The 21,682-nt window shown below is 40.1% G+C and overlaps 2 protein-coding genes across 3 annotated transcripts in view; both read left to right on the top strand.

Moving 5' to 3' along the window:
- Positions 1-15,096, top strand: part of arhgap4b (Rho GTPase activating protein 4b) — a 28,370-nt gene extending 13,274 nt beyond the window's left edge. The window contains exons 8-24 of one of the 2 annotated variants that reach the window (XM_062426828.1): positions 23-244; positions 1,273-1,374; positions 1,481-1,666; positions 2,412-2,496; positions 2,596-2,623; positions 2,879-2,975; positions 5,113-5,173; positions 5,332-5,409; positions 6,619-6,747; positions 7,441-7,546; positions 7,661-7,888; positions 8,811-8,866; positions 9,244-9,415; positions 10,875-10,979; positions 11,209-11,319; positions 13,091-13,193; positions 13,602-15,096. In XM_062426828.1, the coding sequence (XP_062282812.1) occupies positions 23-244; positions 1,273-1,374; positions 1,481-1,666; positions 2,412-2,496; positions 2,596-2,623; positions 2,879-2,975; positions 5,113-5,173; positions 5,332-5,409; positions 6,619-6,747; positions 7,441-7,546; positions 7,661-7,888; positions 8,811-8,866; positions 9,244-9,415; positions 10,875-10,979; positions 11,209-11,319; positions 13,091-13,193; positions 13,602-13,829 (2,097 nt within the window). In that variant the 3' untranslated portion in view covers positions 13,830-15,096. The remainder of the gene's footprint in view (positions 1-22; positions 245-1,272; positions 1,375-1,480; positions 1,667-2,411; positions 2,497-2,595; positions 2,624-2,878; positions 2,976-5,112; positions 5,174-5,331; positions 5,410-6,618; positions 6,748-7,440; positions 7,547-7,660; positions 7,889-8,810; positions 8,867-9,243; positions 9,416-10,874; positions 10,980-11,208; positions 11,320-13,090; positions 13,194-13,601) is intronic. The other variant, XM_062426829.1, reaches the window with a different exon arrangement.
- A 1,519-nt stretch (positions 15,097-16,615) lies between these two features.
- cav4b (caveolin 4b) lies at positions 16,616-21,339 on the top strand. Its single transcript, XM_062427840.1, has 4 exons — positions 16,616-16,756; positions 17,430-17,674; positions 19,020-19,207; positions 20,943-21,339. The coding sequence occupies exons 2-4, from the start codon at positions 17,435-17,437 to the stop codon at positions 21,124-21,126; spliced, it is 612 nt and encodes a 203-aa protein (XP_062283824.1). The 5' UTR covers positions 16,616-16,756; positions 17,430-17,434; the 3' UTR covers positions 21,127-21,339.
- Positions 21,340-21,682: the final 343 nt, after the last annotated feature.

The following is a 21,682-nucleotide window of genomic DNA, read 5'->3' as shown; positions in this document are numbered from 1 at the left end:
GCCGTTTCCCCCGTCCTTGCAGTGCTGTGACCTGGGTTTCCATCTGTCCGTGGAGAGGGTCATGAAGTGCTACCTGACCTGTAAGTGGCGCATCCAGAAGACGGAGGAAGCGGGGCTCAAGCAGCTGGAGTCTGCTGTGACATCCCTGGACCAGGGTGGAGACAGGGATGCGTTGCTCCAGCAGCACGACACAGCATTCTGCCTTCCGTTTAGATTCAACTACCACCCGCATGAGGGAGACCAGGTAAAATCACTAACCCTCTGCTAGTAGTGAACGGTTTACTAAATCCCTCCCTCAAAGAACAACTGTCCATTCACAGCTCAGCAGCTGTAAAAACTAGGGATGCACCGAAATGAAAATTCTTGGCCGAAACCGAAAACCGAAAATGAGGAAACCAAGGCCGAAAACCGAAAACCGAAACACCGAAAGAAATTATTATGCCAATTATTAGTACCATTGCATTTATGGCTATGACTGTGTACTAACCTCACTAAAATCAAGGCATTGCAATTCAAAGAATAAATCAATTACAAAAGTATGAAAATATTTATTTAGCAATGACATTACAACAATGCACAATATAAAATGAATTTAAGTTATCAATATCACTTAGTGTCACACTTGGTGGAGGGTTGCGATCGGTATTGGTCTAATAAGCAGCAACACAGAGCTATAAGCACGCTTTACTCTCACACGCGCTGCATTTATAGTCACACAAACACGCACACCTTCTACTGTGCTGTGCGCTTCTCCGTCTCTAAGCGGGTTCTCCACATCCATCGCGGCCCGGATCATTTCTGGTGCTTGCTGCTTTAATCCCACATCCATGTAATGATCTTTATAACGCGGATCAAGTACAGTCGCAACGAAGTGCAGAGGATCCAAATAGATCTCAGTGAAACGTGTGGTCACAGACTCTAAGAGTGTACTACACTTTAGTGCTGCAATTAAAGGAATAACGTCTGCTACAGATGCATCAGAGAAGCTGATCTCTTTAGTTAGCTGTTTCGGCCGTGTTGTTTCGGTGATAAAAGTATTTCGCCCGAAAACCGAAAATGCACTTTTGGGCCATTTTCGGCCGAAGATTTTCGGTGGCCGAATTTTCGGTGCATCCCTAGTAAAAACTGCTGAAACATTGGTCATGTGGCTGTAATTAGAGTGATATTCGCTACGTTAAGAGTTTGGAATAGTGTTTTTGTATCACCTGTAGGAATCTCAGGAACCTCATAATGTCATATTGTATCATACTGTATTTTGTGTGTGTATTTCAGGTGTGTGAGGTGAGCGCGGAGAGCCAGGTGAGGTACGAGATGGAGACCAGGTTCCAGCAGCTTCAGTCTCGACTTGCTGCCGTTACCTTGGAAACAGAGGAGGTTAGATAATCATTCAATGATCTATCCATCCATCCATCCATCCATCCATCCATCTCTCTCCATGTGTCAAAAATTGAACTCTAAACAATTTCTTTCTCTTTCTCAGGTCAGCAAAACACTTAAAGCCACACTCACCGCCCTGCTGGACAGTATGTGTGACAGCGACAGTAACCCTTCCACGGACGTGCCAAGCAGCCAATTGCATGAGCCCCCCGTAGGAACCGCCGCCCCAAAACTTACCCTTGCCAAGCGTCGAGCCAATCAGCAGGAGACAGAGACCTACTATTTTACAGTGAGTTATCACAGCTGGATAGAAGCCGATTGATTGTAGATACAGTATCTCCAAAAATATCTTTCACTCGAGTATTACAGACATATATCAGGTTGATAATGTCCTCTAAATCCAAATTTGACATTGGCCAGTTATATATTCTTTAATTAATCAGGGGAAGTTGTGAGTATTCTCTCAAATAAGTTGCTTGGAAATAATTTTATGGTTCTTTTGTATGGTACATAACATTTTAGAGGTATTTTCTAACCCAAAAAAGATTCAATTCAACACTGTGTGGAATCACTAAATCAGTAGTTCATTTATTTCTTGTTACTTTCTCACAGAATTTAAATAAACAGTTAATTTGTGGATATATTTACAATTTCATTAGAGATTTCATTTGATGTGTTTGTACATCATTCAGTTTGAATAGGTACTTTTTAGTTGGCTCTAAAGGATATTGAATAACTGTATGTGCATCCCAAAGAGAAACAAAAATGCAGAAAGACAATTTAAGTGGTATCTGTCACACTGACACAGTTCCTTAAACAGTTTGACTGCCTCGGCTTCCGCATTAAACAAGGGAAATGTCATTTTGGTGGAAATGAATCAGTGGTTTATTCATTTATTTACTTATAACCCTTTGAAGGAGTGATGGTATTTGGCTGGACAATTGAAGTTTTGTGTAGCAAATGTATATATTATCATGATCATTGCAGATTTCCAGAAAATTCATTATTTTAACTCTTTTTTTTTTTTACTGTAGAAAGTGAAGGAGTTCCTCACCGGCAGTTCTCTGACTTCTAAACTTCAAGCCAAACATGATCTTCTACATGATGCCATACAGAAAGGTACAGATGATGCCTAGATGTTTTTAAAATGATGCCACTGGTATTTGGTCCCTAAACTAAACCTTACTATTTCACTTGTATTCTGTCTCTTTCTTCCAGCCGAGGCCGTCGACACCGACCCGTCCAGGTAAACAGTGTATTTACACAGCTGGGACTAAAGAGAGTATGACTGAGAGAGACATAGAGAAATGGAGAGAGGAGAGCAGAGGAGACAAGAGAAAAGGATTGAACAAGGCTATTTTGGACAATTTATACATGACAAGCTGATTTTTGAAAAGGGGAAAATACATAAATTGATACTAATGACAGCAATTAGAAAAATATCTTTAGATCTTGAGTATGTTAAAACGGCATTATGCAGTTTATCTATTATATTTCCCAGAACGCAATGTGCTCGGTCAGTACGTGTACGGAAGTCCAGACCTGTTTCCCAATTCTGCCACAAACTCTTCACCACAGACATAGTCTCCTACATAGAGGTAACACTCATACACACTCACACGAACACACACACACACACACACACACACACACACACACACACACACACACACACACATATGCATTTACCCCCTTTTTTTATTTGCCTGCTGCACTGCTCTGCACCTCTGTTCAACCCACTAGGGGAAATAATTCGGTAAATCCTGCCAGACTGATGCAGAAAAATGGGGGGGTGGGGGGGATTGTTGCAGCACATGCACACACTCACAGTCCACCCCCCACCCCCCCAGTGTATTAAATGCTGCCTTCATGTGTACAGTCATGCTTATGGCTTATTGCTGGCTTTCTCTCCTTTCAAATCCACCCCCCCCCTTCCTCCCCCTTTTATCTCTTCCTCTCTTGTGAAAGGGATTAAAATGCACTGGCCTCTTTGCTGCCTCCTCTCTCGACTCCTCTATCGAGTGTGTGTATGTGTGCGTGTGCTTATGTGCGCCTCTTCCCACTGCTTCTAAATCTTTATGCCCTTATTTCTTACTCTCCCATTTTCTAATCTATGCTTTTTCTCTGTCTCTACTCTGCTATGCTTGGGTTGGTGCAGAAGACGAAGGAGAATGTCTCGGACACAGGTACCAAACCTCCTCATTTGTGACTGCTTACAGTATATGATCAGGGCAGCTACACTGAGGTCATGTCATTTGTATTTCTTCTGGAAAAGTAACTGAAACTGAGAGTAGTTTGACCTAAGTGGAAAAAGGCTCATTTGCTCTCTTGACAAGAGATAAATGAGAAGATTGATACTGCCAGTTTGGAGGAATAGCTAGGCTTTGTTCAAAAGTAACTAAAATTAGTTTGTTAATTCCCCATAAAACCACCATTTTTCATTTTTACATTTCTGTTTTTGTACAGAAGATGGAGCCAAGTTGCGTCCCCCTCTTTGTGCTAAATTAAGCTAACAGGCAACTGGCTCTAGCTTTATATTTAATGGACACACCCCCGACTGTATATAAATATGGATGTAGCAAGGTGTAATGTCACCCGTCGGTTTGCATTGGAGACAGTTTGAAGCCCAGTGTTGCAGCTTATAGTGAGCACCATCTTATCCATTTGGAGCCAGGACCTTCCAAATATGGGGTGCGGGGTGTTGCTTCGCTACCTCAGAGCGGAGTGAACTCTAGCTTACTGAGAATTTCGAGAGGTTGAAGCCAAGATAGAAGTATCTTACAGTGCAATGCCACCGACAATGCTCTGTACTCAGTTATCCTGAGTACAGAGCATAATTATTTTGAGAGCACAACAGATGCTGGCTCTAATGACTCCTATTACAATACCAAATAAATGTTTTAGTCATTATAACCTCAATCTCTAAATTAGGCCCTGTAATATGTGTGCTGGTTGTCATTTCATTAATTATTGCTCTGTTAATAAGATTTGTAGACTTACAGTAGTTTGATGTCTACCATGTGGGTGTTGATTGACAGTTTTGATCGACAGCTAGCAAATTACTTGACTATGATACCCGTCCTGTTAGCACAATTTAGCTAAAGTAACTTATTAAAGGGTCCGAATGTAGTGATTGAGACCATAATGACTTGAAAAGAGACTTGGAAAAAAAGGATTTACTTAGTATTTCTAGAAAGAAGTTGATGCTTTGAATGGGTCAGTTGGAGCCAGCATCTAGAGGCCATTGGTGGTATTGCACTCTAAGGTACAGTCTCAAGCTGTGGTATTTGCTGCTTGGGACAGATATGAGACTTGTATTGATTTTTTCATTTAACCTAACTCTTGTCAAGAAAGTGAATGTCTTTCACTTTGTATTCCTTTGACCATGGTGGATATGTTTTCATATCTTTTCTTCTGAAAGAATCTCCTCGAAAGAACTCCTCTATTTAAGCGGTATTTCAGGTTACAGCAGGGGCATTAAATGATTTCCATCTCGCATCAACCCAAACACACACAAAGCATTTAGTCACTTTATCACTTCAGTATTCCGTAGCTATTTTAAACCATGCATTCATTGTTTCCCTCACATTTTATCTCCCTTTGCATGTTTTTTCTTACTGTGGCTGTTATTTTCTATATTGTTCTTGCCTTCGTCTTCCCATGGGTCTTTTGTTACTTTCTATCTCGCTCTCTAACCCTCTCATCTCTCCTTCTCTAATCACCTCTCTTATTCAGAGCTCTGGGCAGCAGATTCCTGTGGTGGTTGAAAGCTGCATCCGTTTCATAAACCTTCATGGTGAGTCAGTCTTTATGCTATAGCACTAAACCATGCTGAGGGAGCTTTGGACACTGAATACATGGAAGTATTTGTGTAAGTGTGTGCAGTCATGTGTACGGAACATCAGGCATTTATGAACATTTGAAATAATGTGTGTTTGTATGTTTTTCTTTCAGGTCTCCACCATGAAGGAATATTCAGAGTTCCTGGATCGCAAAGGGAAGTCAACCTCATCAGAGATGCATTTGAGAGAGGCAAGTGTTTACCTTATCTTAGAACAATCTTTCTCCTATAGAAAGGGCTATCCAGGATCTATACTGGTCCAACCTTTTAGTAGCACCTTGTTGCTAATCTCCAACAAACATAATTAGGGGGGCGAGAAGCCAGTGGGGGGGGGGGGGGGGGGTCATGTCCTTTGTGGTGCACTACTGACTTGTACTTGTCAGTTTGTGTGCCTGCACAAATATAAAATAGTGCAAAACTATGACAGTGTTACACCCTAGACTACACCCAGGTGAAAGGACGTAGCAGCAGCCCTTCGGTTCAACAGTGGAGTTAGAGGTAGAAGGGAGTGTTTGGGGTTAATTTAAGGCCGGCGTAGGTTGTGGAAAAGGCAAAAACCCCTAACCTCACCAGTTGAGCACGGGGATATGCATGCGCTTCATATGTGAAAGCAACACAACAGTGTTTATTACTGAACTCATAAACACCCACAACTTCCTCTCAAGGCATAAACTTTAGTTTACAGTAAGCGGTAAACAGGTCCACCTCTCACCTGTTTTAAGTTTGCCACAAGTGTCCCATCTCCCTGCTTGAATTTGAGTCATTCCGTGTTTATTTCATTGTCCACCCCCAAAACATCCCCAGTCACCAGTCCGTCAGAAAGCCAGACCGCCATCTCTGAACCTAGTGCAGAGTGACAAGCAGTACCAGGATGCAGAGAAAGCTCAGTATCTGACCTGAAGCCAAAGGGATGCCTATAAATCTATCACTGATTTTCACTTCTGGGAGCCAAGTTTACTTCCACAGATAACAGATTGTTTTCCTCTTATTGTCAAAGCATTTGATTTATTGATTACTCTCAAGATGTGCAAATTATTTCAACAAAATATAAAAAATGCTTCTAAAATACAAGTCTAAGTCCAATATTTTGTTTCTGGTATAGTTTCCACTAAATCCTGAGGAAGTAAAATTAAGCGTTTTTTTTTTTTTTTTTTCATACATGTCATTGCATTTGTTTAGCTAACGTTGTGTTATTGATATTGATGTGTTCAGTTTTTGTGTTTTTGACTTGTGTGATATCCTGGGTTTTTTGGCACTTTTGGGACTCCATACAAACATGGTCTTGTTGCATGTATGTATGTATTCAAACATGCCACTTTATATTTATATTGAAATAAAATTCCATCTACAGTTGATACATTGATATATTCATCTCACCTGTCTGTTTTACCTTCCTGTAGGAGAGGATCCTCTGTCCGACAGTGAGTGTGACCTGGACTCTGTGGCCGGTGTATTGAAGCTTTACTTCAGGGGCCTTGAGCCTCCTCTCTTCCCTTATGACAGCTACTCTCAGCTGCTGGAGTGTGTCCGTAAGAAACCCTTTATATATACTTCCGTGTCCGTGTGTGTTTTCAGATGTTGCTAACCCATTGGTTTCACTTGGGTTTTCAAGTCTGCTTTCAGTTACTTATTTATATCATTTGGTTTCTGGATGCTTATTGCCCTTCAGTCAAGCTTTCTTCTTCATGTACAGTAGAATGTACATGAAGAAGAATGAACCCGCGTCTAAGCTGCCAATTATTTAAGAAATTCTCCCCAACAAATGCATGTACTGTTGATGCAAGGTAGTGCAACTTCTACACTGTGACTGTTTTGTTTGCTCTCTGTTGTTCTCTCTCTCTCTCTCTCTCTCTCTCTCTCTCTCTCTCACTGTCTCCCTGTTCTTCCTGTAGGGTATACCCAATTCCTTCTTTTCCAGTACAGAAACTCTGACTCACAATATTTGCACAGCTAACCAACGTTGTAAACCTGCCTGCAGGTTGTTTACTCCCCATAAATATATGTATATATTTCCTGTCAGGAGCTTAATAAATCAACTCAACCACCACACCTCAGTAGTCACAACATTTCTTTTTGTGAGTCTTGGAGACGTTGGAAGACGTTTGTGCATTGGGCACAGTTTCAGTTTAATAAAATGGGAACAAATAAAACTTGTTATATCAGTTGCTCCCCGTTAAGGTTTCATCTTGCTCTCTTTCTCTTTCCCTTTTTCTTATTATCAGAAACCGAGGCGTTGACGGAGAAAGCTGCCCAGATTAAAGCGATTGTCTCCACCTTCCCACGGCCTCTCCTCATCGTAATGCGTTATCTTTTCGCATTCCTCAATCAGTAAGCCACAATATAACCCGACGTGGGATATTCATCACTTGCAATATCAGCTACAGTCACGAAATCTTGCATCCATGCCAAAAATAACTATTGTGTGTGTGTTTGTTTTCACAGTGTGTCTCAGTATAGTGATGAGAACATGATGCAGCCCTACAACTTAGCCGTTTGCTTCGGTCCGAGCCTGCTGAGGGGGGTGGAATCTGATGATGCTGTTGCTAGGCAGCCACAGGTCAATGACCTTGTCAAAACTATGCTCCTCCAACATGACACCATTTTCCCTGGCCAATCAGAACTACCAGGCCCGGTCTACGAGAAGCACATGACACTGGAGCAGGAATACTGGTGAGAGATGAGACATTGATATAAATGTATTTTCATTTTTGCCTTTGACAGCTGACAGTGCCTAGAGACAGGACACAGGGGCAGAGAGAGGGGCGAAACATGCATCAGAGGTCTGAGGGCAGAGTTGAACAACAGGCGCTGTAGTTACATTGTATGCATCTGAACCAGGAGGCTAACATGGCACCACATAAACATATGTATTAGTTATGGTGTGAAATGCTGTTAACTTCAATTATATAAATGTTGCAAACATTAGCTTGAAATCATGGAGCCTTAAAACTGACACATTTTGTAAAGAAAAAAAAGCTGTAATAATAATATAATTTTTTCACCTTTACCATCAATCAGTTTGGAAAACTAAACGTTATATTTTTTCATACACTCCAGTGCAGTCATTTACTGATGTGTCCATTGATGTCCTGTTTTGGGGTTTTGGGACTCCATACGAAAATGGTCTATATTTAAATGCAATTTCATCTACAATCTACACTCATTTTCCTGATAAGACTTAAGGTCTAAATCAATGATTGACTGGTTACAGCCCTGCATTGCTCCAGAGATTTTGTTTGTAATGTTAGAATTTAAGTCTGAAATATTTCCAAGTATGTAGAGTAGCTTCCCCTGACCTCAGCCCTCTTTTTTCATAGTTCATACTCAAGTTTATGCCAGGCCAAAGGCATTTCTCTGCAGCTGGCAATGCTTTGTGTAAAAGACACTTAATACTATTAAGCTTGGGGTAGTTTCAGTTATTCGGTCTGTTGTTTTCTACAGAAAACTGTGGTTTAGAGGGTAACTTTTGTAACCTCATGGCGGTTTCAAATTTTCTAAGGAAAGTGTGGCATTGCATAAAACTCTGTCTGTGTCGCTAACAGAAGAGGAACTTTGCTTGACCGCTGACTTTATTTTTACTGCTTGTCTGCAGTGAACCAATCACAGAGGAGGGAGATGGAGAGACTGAGCATCTGCCCAATGAGGATGGTGAGGAGTTATTGTGTAGCGCGCACACACACACACACACACACACACACACAACAGACAAAGACTTCAATGAGACATAGGCGACTAACCACTCACCGTACTTCACATAAAGGCACCACAGATATGAACGTATATCGAACCTTACATTTACTCTTTTTTGAATTAGCCCTTTAATTTATAACCCTCAGCATACATGAATCATAAAGCTTTTGTATCAGATTAATTAAAGACAATTAATTTGCCTGAGTTGATTGTAGCTGTGTGTGTGTGTGTGTGTGTGTGTGTGTGTGTGTGTGTGTGTGTGTGTGTGTGTGTGTGTGTGTGTGTGTGTGTGTGTGTGTGTGTGTGTGTGTGTGTGTGTGTGTGTGTGCGTACAGAGTTGGAGGCAGTGGCTATGTTCGACTACACGGCCAGATCTCAAGCCGAACTGTCATTCAAGCAGGGAGAGATTCTTATCCTTCACAGCAAGGCCTCATCTGATTGGTGGAGAGGCGAAGCAGGAGGGCTCAAGGGTCTCATTCCTCACAAGTACATCAGCTTGCTGGAAGGGTGAGTGACGTTTCTGATTCTGTTTCTGCTTCTACCGGCCATTCAGAACCACGGCCAAGATACAATTCTCCTGATGATCTAAGTTTTAAATGGACTGTTGAGCACTGGCAGATTTTTATGTGGCTCTTGGTTTCCAGAGCTACTTGTATTTACCTCCCAAATGAGTCAAATAAAGTTTCTTGGGTGCCAAATTGCTTGTATTTGCCCACCAGGACGTCCCTACAATGGAAGCTAAATCAGTTTTTCCCAAGGACGGGAGAGATTTGTTTAAAAGAGCCAAGAACAACAAGAAATACTCATTCCTTTTTTTTTTCTTTTTTTTTTTCTTTAGTCAAATTTTATCAAATTTTCATGACCACGGAAGATTAGAATGGGTGGAATGTTTTTATGAATACCACAGTAACAAAGCTACATTTACTATAAAGGAATGGCCTGGCATTTTGGGAAAAATGCTTATTTGCTAGATTTGAAATTAGATGAGAAAATATGAAAGATTACTCTCATATGTGTATGTAAATGTAAAGTGGTAAGCTTTACAGGTGTTAGCAGGTGAATTTTGGCCAATGTAAGCTAAACGTCTCCTGGCTGTCGCTTTATATATAACAGACATATGTAAGAGACACACAATGTTCGAAATAAGCAATAAACATTAAATTCATTCTTTTTTTAAATCACCTGATAAAAGTGCAGCTTTGCGACAAGCAGGATCTCATTTGTTGTTGTGTGTCAGGTTAATGCAACATGATTTCACACATGTGAATATCCAGGTTTACAGCAGTTACAAATAGCAGCTATTGGAACAAGTGATGGAAAAATAGATGTAACAGAAATGTTGCATCTCAGCTCTCCGCACAGTCTGATACCAAACCAGGGCCAGCTCAGAAAAAGTGCCTGAATGTTGCCAAAATCACACTGAACAGGTGCCACAGTTTTAAATCGTTTTGGAACCACTGGTTTAGACAATCAGAGTATATTAAAACATCCATTTTTATTACATTTTAAATGAGTTTTATATTCTGTTCTTGTGTGTGTGGGTGTTTAAACTGCATATCTAACTCTTACACCATTTCAGATAGGTAGTGTAGAGGATGTATGACTAGAATGTGTAAATACTGTATAATACAATATGATATAACACCACTAAAAGCAATAGACTGAGAAATAGCCATGAATTTGAATCAGAGCTACACAGTCTCAACAAAAATTGAACATTACAAATTTCACAGAGGTAGTATTTTTGTAGGGTGATTGCATTTGTATTTAGTTTAAGTTTCTGCTGTATTTTTTTAGTCTTAGAATAAATTCAATAAATGGCTGCACTTAATTTCACTCCTGCTTCTTTTCCGTCCTGCAATTACTTTGTCACTGAATGATTATCCCATATTTAAACTTGTACTGGTTGTTCTTTCTGCTGTGAAATATATGCTCAATATATCTCTCTCTTCTTCTTCTCCCTCAGGTCAGAGCGAGGGAAAAGAGAGGAAGGAGGAGGAGGAGGAGGAGGAGGAGGTGGCAGCACTGGAAATCTGACAGTAGAAGATCCACAGACGGAGAACACAACTCGGTATACACACACACACACACAAACACACACACACACATGCTACAATGCACAACTGCACAATGCCTTCAGACGAAGACGCGTGTAGTGATAGATGTAGAAGGAAAAATACACATGCGGTCAAAAATACTCACTTCCACATTATTGCATGCAGCTACACGCACGTACAAACTGGCTCACATGAATGCACACGGCCGCACAAATTACAAAGTTTCTGTGCGCGTCTCGACAGGATGCGAGTGAACAGTGACAGCGCTTCGTTGCCAGGGAGACAGAGAGGAAGTGAGGGGAGCCCCAATCGAAAGCAGCCGCCAACCTCCCCGGCCACACGTCACCTGCCAGTGTAAGACAGGACTCACACCTCAGACACAGTGCATATATCCATGTAATCTGTACTGTATGAATATACTGTACATCCTGCATGACTCATCACAATATGTAGAGGTTTGTAGCCTCTTCAGATATAGCAGATAGACTAAACTAAAGGTAAAACATTCAGCAAAAGGGGGAAAAAACAATCAGTATTTCTACATTGACAATAAATCAAATGACTACATGACCCCTTTACCTCTACGGTGCATTTTAGCCTCTTTTAGCTAATTATTTTGGCTTTATGGCCTACAAGCTAACTGTTTTGGCACAATCTCACCACTCTAAATAGTGTTTTCAGCCAAAGCATGAAGCTGTTTTCAGTGTAAAAAAGCTCTCCAAATCCACTGTAACACTGCTTGCTGAGCAGCAAACAACAGACACAGTTAGCAACTAGCTGGTGGATGTAGCAGAGCCTTTACGGCGTGAACACACCGAAGAGCCGCGAAAAAAGCAGCATGCCACAACAATATCATTTTTCTGCGACGGGGGGGCGTTTACCTTTAATTTTTTGTCATTCTGTGTGCCGCAGTAATAAAAACTACCAAACTTTATTTTTTCAATGGAAAAGGAATTATTTTAAATAATATTCTTGATAAGAGATTATTTGCACCACAGAGAGACACGTCACTCTTTCTGTTGCTCTGGTTTATTTGAGGAGTAAAAGGCGCTGCTCTGCCCGTCTGTGGGTGCATCACAGACCGGGAATGATTATGATGTCACCTAAGTGCCTGACATAAACAGGCTATCCAAATATTGACCCACATGCAAATATAACATCTCAGTTCAAAACTCACTAGTCACACTGAGCAGACTGGAAATCTCTGTCCATACAGCTTCTGTTTCCGCATCACTATAACTGTACAACACGTTGTAGTATAGTAGTCTATGTGATGTGCAGAAACAGTCACAATAAGTTTATCTTCCATTGTTAAATGTGTTTTGGGCAGTAATACATTTATTGAAACATACTTATAAACATCAGACGACTCTGTGTATCGATTGGCTGCAGGTTTTCTCTCGCCGCACAAAAACTATAAACTATTCAAAACTTTATTTTGGCCGAGAGACTGCATGGCTGCTCGCCGCAGGCCGCTTTTCACCGCTCTTCGGTGTGTTCACGGCGTTAGCAGCTAAGAGCCAGTTATTTCACTCAGGAGTTAGTGGAGAGCAAAAACAGAGCTAAAAAAAGAGTATATATCAGATTTACATTCATCAGGTGGACACAAAAAAGACTTCCAATGAGTGTTAATGTTGCTCCATAACTGCTAGATGTGTAAATAACAAAAGTTGCTAACATTAGCATATGAATTTAAAAGCTGATATTTTGTTTCTGCTGCCCCCAGGTGGCCAAAAATGAGTTATTACAAGTTTAAAATTAACGTGTTAACGGTAATCAAATATAAACCATAAATACTACACATACCAGCTAATGAAAGGCACCATTTCAAACTGTTCTGTACAAAGCATTCAGCAGGATGGTAGTGGTGTTGACAAGTGCCAATTTGGTTCTTATGGGCTGTTAAAGAGAGCCTACTCTGCATTTAATTTTGATCTCTGCTATGAGAACAACATATTGTCAAATTTTCAAACCTATATTGCCTTTAATGAGTCAGACGTAAAGCTTTAGTAGCCAAAACTATAACAGTGTTTAGATCATATTTGACAATGAGAAATCAGCTTTTATCTATATCTTGGAGTGACCTGTTTTGTCTTGCTTCTGTTACCTTTTACCCGTATTTCAGGTCTCAGGAGCGAAGACACACTTTGGACACTGTAAGACCGGGTGGCTTCAGACCCCCAGACAGACCTCCATTTGTTCAGGCAGAAAGATCAACCGTGGACAAGGTTAGTAGTTCATCGTCATGCTACAATATACTGTAGATATGCCACCTGCAATGCCCTCAGCTAATTCTGTTGGCCTACTTTCTGGGAATTCAGTAGACAGATGGACAGACATCAAAGGAGGCTAGAAACACATTTAGGTGGTGTAACACGTTTAGGTCCTGTGCCAAAAACCAGATTTAATTTGTGTTCTAGGTAAACTCTGCTGAATCCAACCCACAACATAGACTGATACAAAAACATATTCTACAAGGTTTAACCTCTTGGAACAGGCCCATCGTTTGGTATTTACATAATGTCGGCTTACAAACTACCTGTTGTACCTGATTAATCTCCTTCTAAATGAATGTGGATGGCCTTTGTTCGGTTAATTTCATGTTTCCCACATTCATACTTCTCTCTGCCCCTCAGGAGATGATCAGTCGTCAGATGAACTCGGTGTTCAAAGAACTCCTGTCTCGCCAGCCTCCCATGCAGTTGCCAAACCTCGCCACCACTGCTGCCCCTGCCACCCCTGCTCCCTCTTCTTCTTCTTCCTCCTCCTCCTCCTCCACTTCCTCTCTTCCTCAAGCTGCCCCTTCTGCCAAAAAAGTAGGATTCGGCCTGAGAGGACGGGCCCTTTTCAGACCAGTGGACTAAGACAGAGGAAAGGATGACTGAAATGATTGATTTATTGTTTGACGATGAACAATATGCTGATGCCTATCATGCATTTGGTGAAGATCTTGGTTTATTTTTATGACACATGTATAATATTTGCGTCTCTGCCATCTCATAGTGCCACTAGTCTCAGTGCCGTATTACAGTATGTCTAGTGTGTCTGTTTTCCAGCCGGTTTTGGTCGTTTTTATGTTTTGGTCTGTTTTTGTTCTCCAGGCTTTTGCAATTTTTTGGAGAATCAAGGATGTGACATCACCAGTGATCACACCAGACGGACCATTAATAGTGGTTGCCATTATACTTACATTTACAGCAAAAGACTTAAGCTGCCCCCTAGTGGCAGGTCTGAGATCAGCTCCTCCTCATAATGTTTATTTTAAAAAAAGAAAAACTGATCTCGGGCCTGTGTCTAGGAGTGCCTTCACGCATTTGAACTCCTCACATTAATTTCACTTGAAAAGACCTGCTAGGTCTGAACCCTGCATATATTGTGTTACAAAAATAGTGATCCAAGAAGATATTTGCTGGGAAAACTGTATGCAGTGGGCTCAATATTTTATAGCAGCATGCAGTGTTAGCACACAGAGAAGACACACACACAGATGGAAAAAACACATTCCCCTTCATATGTGATACATGGCCTGACGCACAGGCCAAAACTCAGGGCTTTTGCAGAGTTAGAGACGGGCTAACTCAGGTTTGGCTTTGAAGGAATAAGTTAGAGAGATTTCTCACTCAGGGCTTTGGTTGACTTGCTTTTTCAACTGGAAACTGTGCCCTAGCCTCAAGAGCCAAAATGCCCCCCCCCCCATATCAGAGGATTCGACGAGTTCCTCTGCTTTTTAAACTGTGAACGCAACGGCGACATTTTGGAGCCACAATCGAAAAACTCTTGTCTCGTTCATCCATGCATTCTGCCCCCCCCCCCCCTCCTTTGACAAAATATAGCACCATCCACACATCCCATTCAAATGTGTTTGAGGATTTTTTTGAAAGTGAGGTGTACAATGTTAATTACTTTGACTCCAAAAGCATTGGAACTGTTTTACATATATGGCATCTCCCTTCTGTCGTGTTTCAGTATCGGAAACATAGAAGTAGTCTTATTTTCAATGGAATCTGCTTCTATGATTAAAACACCATGTTATTCTGGATCATTGTTTGAGGATGTCACTGAATTTACTGTGTCAAATTGTATATGTGGTTAAAAAAAATATGAATACAATAAAGATGATAAAGTGATGAATGATTGAGAGGGTGTCCGTGTTTTTAAATAGCAAAAATGAAGGGTCAGATCTAGATATAGAACAAACCTACACACTCACATTCACTCACAATGAAGTCAGAGCTTCCATGTGTAAATTTAAACTCTGTAACAAACGTAACTACTGTCTTCTAAAATCTATTAAATAATAATTTTCTTCACCATAACATTAGCCAGTATGAGTTGCCTGCTACAACAGAGCTGGCATATTCTTAACTTTTGAAAGTTCATTTAAGTTCTTCACTAGATGTGATTTGGAACAGCCAACTGCTGCAGTGTTAAATGTGAGTTGCATCATATATCAATTGGTAACAGTTACATCCATCTGATAATCTGAACACCCACCCAAACAGGCTGCAGTATGTAAGTCATAAAGTAAATATAAATGCTGTTTAAATTTAAAGGGTGTGTAAAATGTAATGGAATCTAGCAGTGAGGTTGCAGATTGCAACAAACTGAATACACTCCTCTTCCAAGTGTGTAGGAGAAACTACTATGGCCATAAAGTTCAGGAAAATTGCAAAAAAAGTTTGTTTTTGTCAGTTCTGGGCTACTGTAAAAACATGGCAGTGCCACATGGAGGAGGACCCACTCCCTGTGTAGATATAAAGGACTCATTCTAAGGTAACAAAACACCAATTGTCCACTAGAGGCCACTACATTCTACACACTGCACCTTTAATTGTTTGTAACATATTAACAATGTTCTCCTACAATATAAAACAGATTTTAACAAGTAATCCTTTCACATGTTAACTACTTTGTACAAAAGTGAAGCTAATTTGACTTATAAATGCCAAAGACTGGGCAGGGGTAAGAAACAAAGATGGTGGAGGAGATGAAAGACTGAACAAAAAAGATGAGAAAGAGAAAGAAAGAAACTGATGGAGAGAGAAATGAAGATAGGAAGATAGATAACCTAATAGCTGCTCAGTCAAGCATCTTTCTATCTTATCATACCAAATTCCAGGACAGTAAATGACCATTTCATACACTAAAATGTATTTTTAGTTATTGGCAATTTTCTGTTGCCATTTATGAGAAGCAGTAGTATATATTTTTATATGTGGACCCCCACCCTCCACCCTTCCATGCCACCTCTTGCCCCCATAATGGTACTGTTATATTCTGACTCACCGCTATGTAAAAGTATTCAACAGTCAGTATCTTAGAGTGAATTTGCACGTATCCACTGTATCATTAGTTTGTGTGTGCGTGTGTGTTTCGTTGTTTCAGTTTCTGCACTCCAGTGTTGTAACGTGATCTTTTAGACCCATCCGCTCCTCCTCTTAAAATAACCCCTTTCCACAGACACACACACATACACACACACACACACACACACACACACACACACACACACACACACACACACAAGAAATAAGAGGCACTGTACCACATTAGCACTTCTGCCGCTCCAAGTCAGTGTCAAACAGTGTAGGTGCCTGTCTATGTGTGTGTTTGAGCGTGTGTGTTCGCATGTGTACGCCTCTGTCCGGGTTCTCATATGCCAAATCAGCTCCGAGGGACATTGTGATTAAGCGGTTGAACTGATCTCATTGACATTTTAGATTAGCACTCTCTGCAGGGCTCCCCTGCCCCGTCTGATGTCACTGATACAGGATTAAGATAGCTCTGTAAGGTAAGTCTGGCACGAGTGATTATTTCTACTCTTGATGACCTTCTTGTGAATCTGCTCTGATGATTTCTTTACAAGCATATAGATTACAGCTATATTGTGCCACCTTGCAGCATCAGTATCATGCATATTGTCTATCTAATACATGCAAGTTGGTAAAAAAAAAGGTCTTTAAATCAACCGTTAAAGACTTTTAATCAATGTGGCTTAAAACTCCAAGTTAGGATTGCATTCAGCAAATATTTTTGAATCCTTCATTCTTTTTTTATTTAAGTGAAAGTCTTCACTCCAATTTAGCACAACAAAAATTGGATTATAAAGTTATATGCTGTGTATTTTCCTGAGTTGAATGCAGATTGACTATATGCATTTACATTTTACCAGTGTCATTTTAAAATTACCAGCTGCTATTTACAGATTTTGGTGTGGCTTCTTTTTTTGGTGGCTAAAGAACAGGTGGAAGTGCCAGTTACACTTGACACGCCTGCAGTCTGTTGGAGGAGTGTGTGTGTCTGTGTGTGTGTGTGTGTGTGTGTGTGTGTGTGTGTGTGTGTGTGTGTGTGTGTATGTGTGTGCATGGATTTGCAGCATGAATATCAAAGTCAAGATCAGAAGAAAGCGATCTTCTCTATGTTCTTCTATCTTTCATGCATTTTAAAAGACGTTCTTCCTGCAGTGAGGATGATGATGGTGAGCGATGACTGTCTGGTGGAGTGTCGGATCGATGACAGCGATGAAGAGGATGAGGGAGAACAGATAAACACTCCCCCTCCTCCTCCTGAGTTTGCATCCAAAGCCTCCACTCCATTGTCCAAACCCCCCACCCCTCCAACAGCCCCCGCCACACCCACACCCTACCCCACTCCTACCCCCAGCTTACTTGTCAACAGGGACCCTTACGGCATCAACCAGCATTTAAAGGTCCCCCCCCCCCCCCCCCCCCCCCCCCCTCACTATGAATCAACAATGTCTGCATGATCTCAGTTAGTCATGGTGGGGGTATTGAAAATGAAATCCACATTTCCTGCCTGTCACACAGAGAATGTTTAACTTTGAGGTCAATAGTTTTTTTCTTTGGCTAAATATGAATAATATGGTGAGATTAGATTTTTATTGACTTTAACTTTCTGCTTCATCTGTTATTAATAATAACGATGTCCAAAGCGCTACAGTATTTGCTTTTCTCTTTAAAATTCCTCCATTCTCTCCCTTCTGTTGTATCCAATACAGCTGGGCCCTTCATTTTATCTACAATAAACACTTTCCTGGTCAACAATCCCACAAAAAGTTATATTTTCACAATTTGTCCCTAGATCACTCAGCTCTTTTAAGCATAATCAATGCCTTACTGCTGTATCTAGACTCCTGAAATCATGCCATTTCAATTTCTGTTTCAATTAAAAAACGCTGCTGCATTTTATAGAGGCAACCAATCCATACTGTGGGATTATCTCAGAGTGTGTAGTAGACAGTAAGAATAAGACCTTAGAGTGGTTACATAGCAATCGTTTCAATTTTTACCTGCAATGTTTATCTTAATTCCTCTACTATTGTCTCCTGTGGTGTACCGCAGGGTTCCATTTTAGGACCTATTTTATTTGTATTTAAAAAAAGGTTCACATGTGGTCTTTTTTTAAGAAAATATAACATTGCTTACCGTTTACGCTGATGACAAACCGCTTTATGTTTGCTTAACATTGGGTGAAGCACTTGACCTTCAGTCTCATCTAAGTTGTCTTGAATTGCAACAGGGGTTTAGGTCAATAGACATAACAAATGTCTCTCTTTTGGAGATCTTGAGACCATCTTTTATGCTTTTTTCTGACTTTCTTGACCACTGTAACCCTTATGTGGGAGTCAATCAGTCATCACTAGCTCACCTGCAGCTGGTGCAATATGCTTCTCTTCCTTGATTCCCTGCAAAATGAGAGAAAGTGTTTTTAAAGCTCTGCATGGACAAGCTACATCTCCAATCTCCTCAGCCCCTGTTCTATATCAAGACCCTTCCAATGCTACTCCTAGGCATAGGAACCGTTTACCTTACCTCAGCTTTTTAAAGTCACATTTGAGTCCTTAATTATTAATATAACTATTTAAATGTATTTGAACTTTGTTTGTTAGTTAATTAGCTATTTATTTTCATTTCAATTATTTAATTAAATGTTTAATTTCTATGTAAAGCATAACATATCAAAACAACAATGAGATCTATAAATAAACTGACTTGACTGACTGGAACATCCTCTCTTTTGTTTCCTGTCTGTAGGTGGAGGTCAGTGACGTGCTGGCTGAGCCCGCCACGCCTCGCAGCATAGACGAAGTGTGGTTTTACAGCATTGTCGGCTTCGAGAAGGCTCGTATCTGGTCATACCGCTGCCTCTCACTGCTGTTTGCCGTGCCCTTCGCTCTCCTCTGTGGCATTTTTCTGGCTGTTCTCGCCTGTCTACATGTCTGGTAAATGCATTACAATGTACACTAATTTACCTAATACCAGAACATACACAATAACAGCACAGTTGTTCTAAGTGGGTCAGGTCCCAAACAAACATTATAATGTAATGGGTCATATTGAGCAATAAGTGGCCAAATCACTTACAGCTTTTTTCTGACTTCTAAGAATAATACACATTCTCTTAAAACAGTAGTTTGACACTATTTGCCTTTTGTGTCTCCAGAGGGAGCTGTGCAAAATTTGGTAAATTGCCTCAGGTGCAGTTTAGATGAGACAGTGTCAGTTGGGGCAGAAGACTACACGTTTAACAGTGAAAATACTTTGGGTGTGTGAAGGGAAAAAAAACAAGTGAGGTCACCAAACATGTGGAGCTCACTCCTCAGCTGGAGGCTATATCGGCTTGTAGCACTATTAGAAACTAGCTACTTGCAGATCGCACCCAAATATGTACAGATCATAAAATGTAGTTGTATTGTGGTTAATGTGGGTGGCAGGTTTTGGCAAGGAGGAGGAATGCATATGTGGCATGCCTGCTGCCAGAGATAAATCATCATTGTTTATCTGATGTACTTCTCAGATAACATGTAACCACATTAAAAAAAACGTAGACATTTACATAAACTATGTTATGAACAGATTAAATAAGCAATACATATCAAAATCACTGTATTAAAACATCTGTTTAATATGCAGGTAATCTCAGCTGACATGACAACTCAGTGTTGCTAAGTGTCACACCACCCTTAGCAGAAAATAAAGTCTCATCACTGACATAATTAGTCTGTGAACGGCTTAACAAACAGGTTTAGGTAAACAATAAAACAGGACAAGGACCTGCAGGATGTTCTCTCTCCACATCAATAGCATGTCCCATTATAATACCCAAAACCTGTTTGGGGTTTTGTTTGTCTGTTTTTCTTTGTATATCTTAATTATAAGCTTACTTTAATTGAAGAAAATTAAATACATTTAACATATAATTTACTTTTATTTATTGTTTATTTCTAGAAAAATGATTTATCTGTAAATCTGTTCAGCAACTGTTGGCACTGAGTGACTGGGAATGAGCCTTTATTATTTAACTTAATATTGATCAAATATAGCCTAATATGATATGTTATGATATGATACGATAAGGTACAGTGTAATATGATACTATACCATACCATACCATATGATATGATACAATACCATATGATACGATACGATACCATACCATACCTTAAGATACGATACAATACCATACCATATGATGCGATACCATATGATATGATACCACACCATACCATATGATACGATACGATACCATATGATACCATACCATACCATACCATATGATACGATACGATACCATATGATATGATACGATACGATACCATACGATATGATATGATATGATATGATATGATATGATATGATATGATATGATATGATATGATATGATACGATACGATACGATACGATACGATACGATACGATGCGGTGCAGTGTGATACGATTCGATACTATACAATACAGTACTGTGGTGTACAATATGATACGATATGATACAATACAGTGGGGTGCGATACGATATGATACAATATGATATGATGCGACATGACACAGTACAGTGTGATACGCTACGCTACAGTGTGGTACGATACGCATACAAACTTCAAAAAAACTAGTTCCTCCTCCTGCTCAGTTTTTTTGACAGTTATTAAACTCCCTCTCTCTCTCTCTCTCTCTCTCTAGGTTTGTAGTACCTTGTATACAGCTGAGCAACACCTTCCTTCCATGCCTGAGGTCATTGTGTATATGTGCTGTCAATGAATTCATCTCTCCCCTGTGTTCGTCTTTGGCTCTCTGCTGCAGCCAAATCGCCATTTCACTGTCTAACAAGGACTGGCATCAAATGAAGGAGAAAGAGACTGTATGAATGTGAGACATGAGTGAGTGAGTGAGTGAGTGAGTGAGTGAGTGAGTGAGTGAGTGAGTGAGTGAGTGAGTGAGTGAGTGAGTGAGTGAGTGAGTGATGAGACGAGTGGCTATTTGATATGTTTTCTATATGTAAAGCTAATTCATAAAAAATGTATTATTATTATAATTGTTTACACTGATTTCAGATGCATGTCTGAGGAAACTGTACTAACTGCCAATAAAATAGATGTCAAAAAATCCTTTATGTTGTTTTTTTGTTTGTTTTTGTTTTAACCATTATGTGAATTGATTTTTTTACACAGGAAACACATTCAAAAATTTAAGATAAATTGCATTTGTCATTCATCAGTTGTTGAAATATGTGTAACACATGGATCTCAGATGATGTTGATATTCTAAAATTGTTTGCAAAGAATTGCAATGGCAATTATTATGTAATTAAAGTAATGTATCAAGTAAAGGTAAAGAAGCTTATCAAGTGTTGGTTTCAGCTTATCAAGTGTCAGAATTTTCTCATTTAAAGACATTAAATTGGTCTTTGTAAAACAGATTAA

The sequence above is a fragment of the Scomber scombrus genome, chromosome 10, assembly GCF_963691925.1.
Source record: "Scomber scombrus chromosome 10, fScoSco1.1, whole genome shotgun sequence".
NCBI lineage: Eukaryota > Metazoa > Chordata > Actinopteri > Scombriformes > Scombridae > Scomber > Scomber scombrus.
The sequence above is the reverse complement of the archived record's forward strand: the minus strand, read 5'-3'. Positions and strand labels throughout refer to the sequence as shown.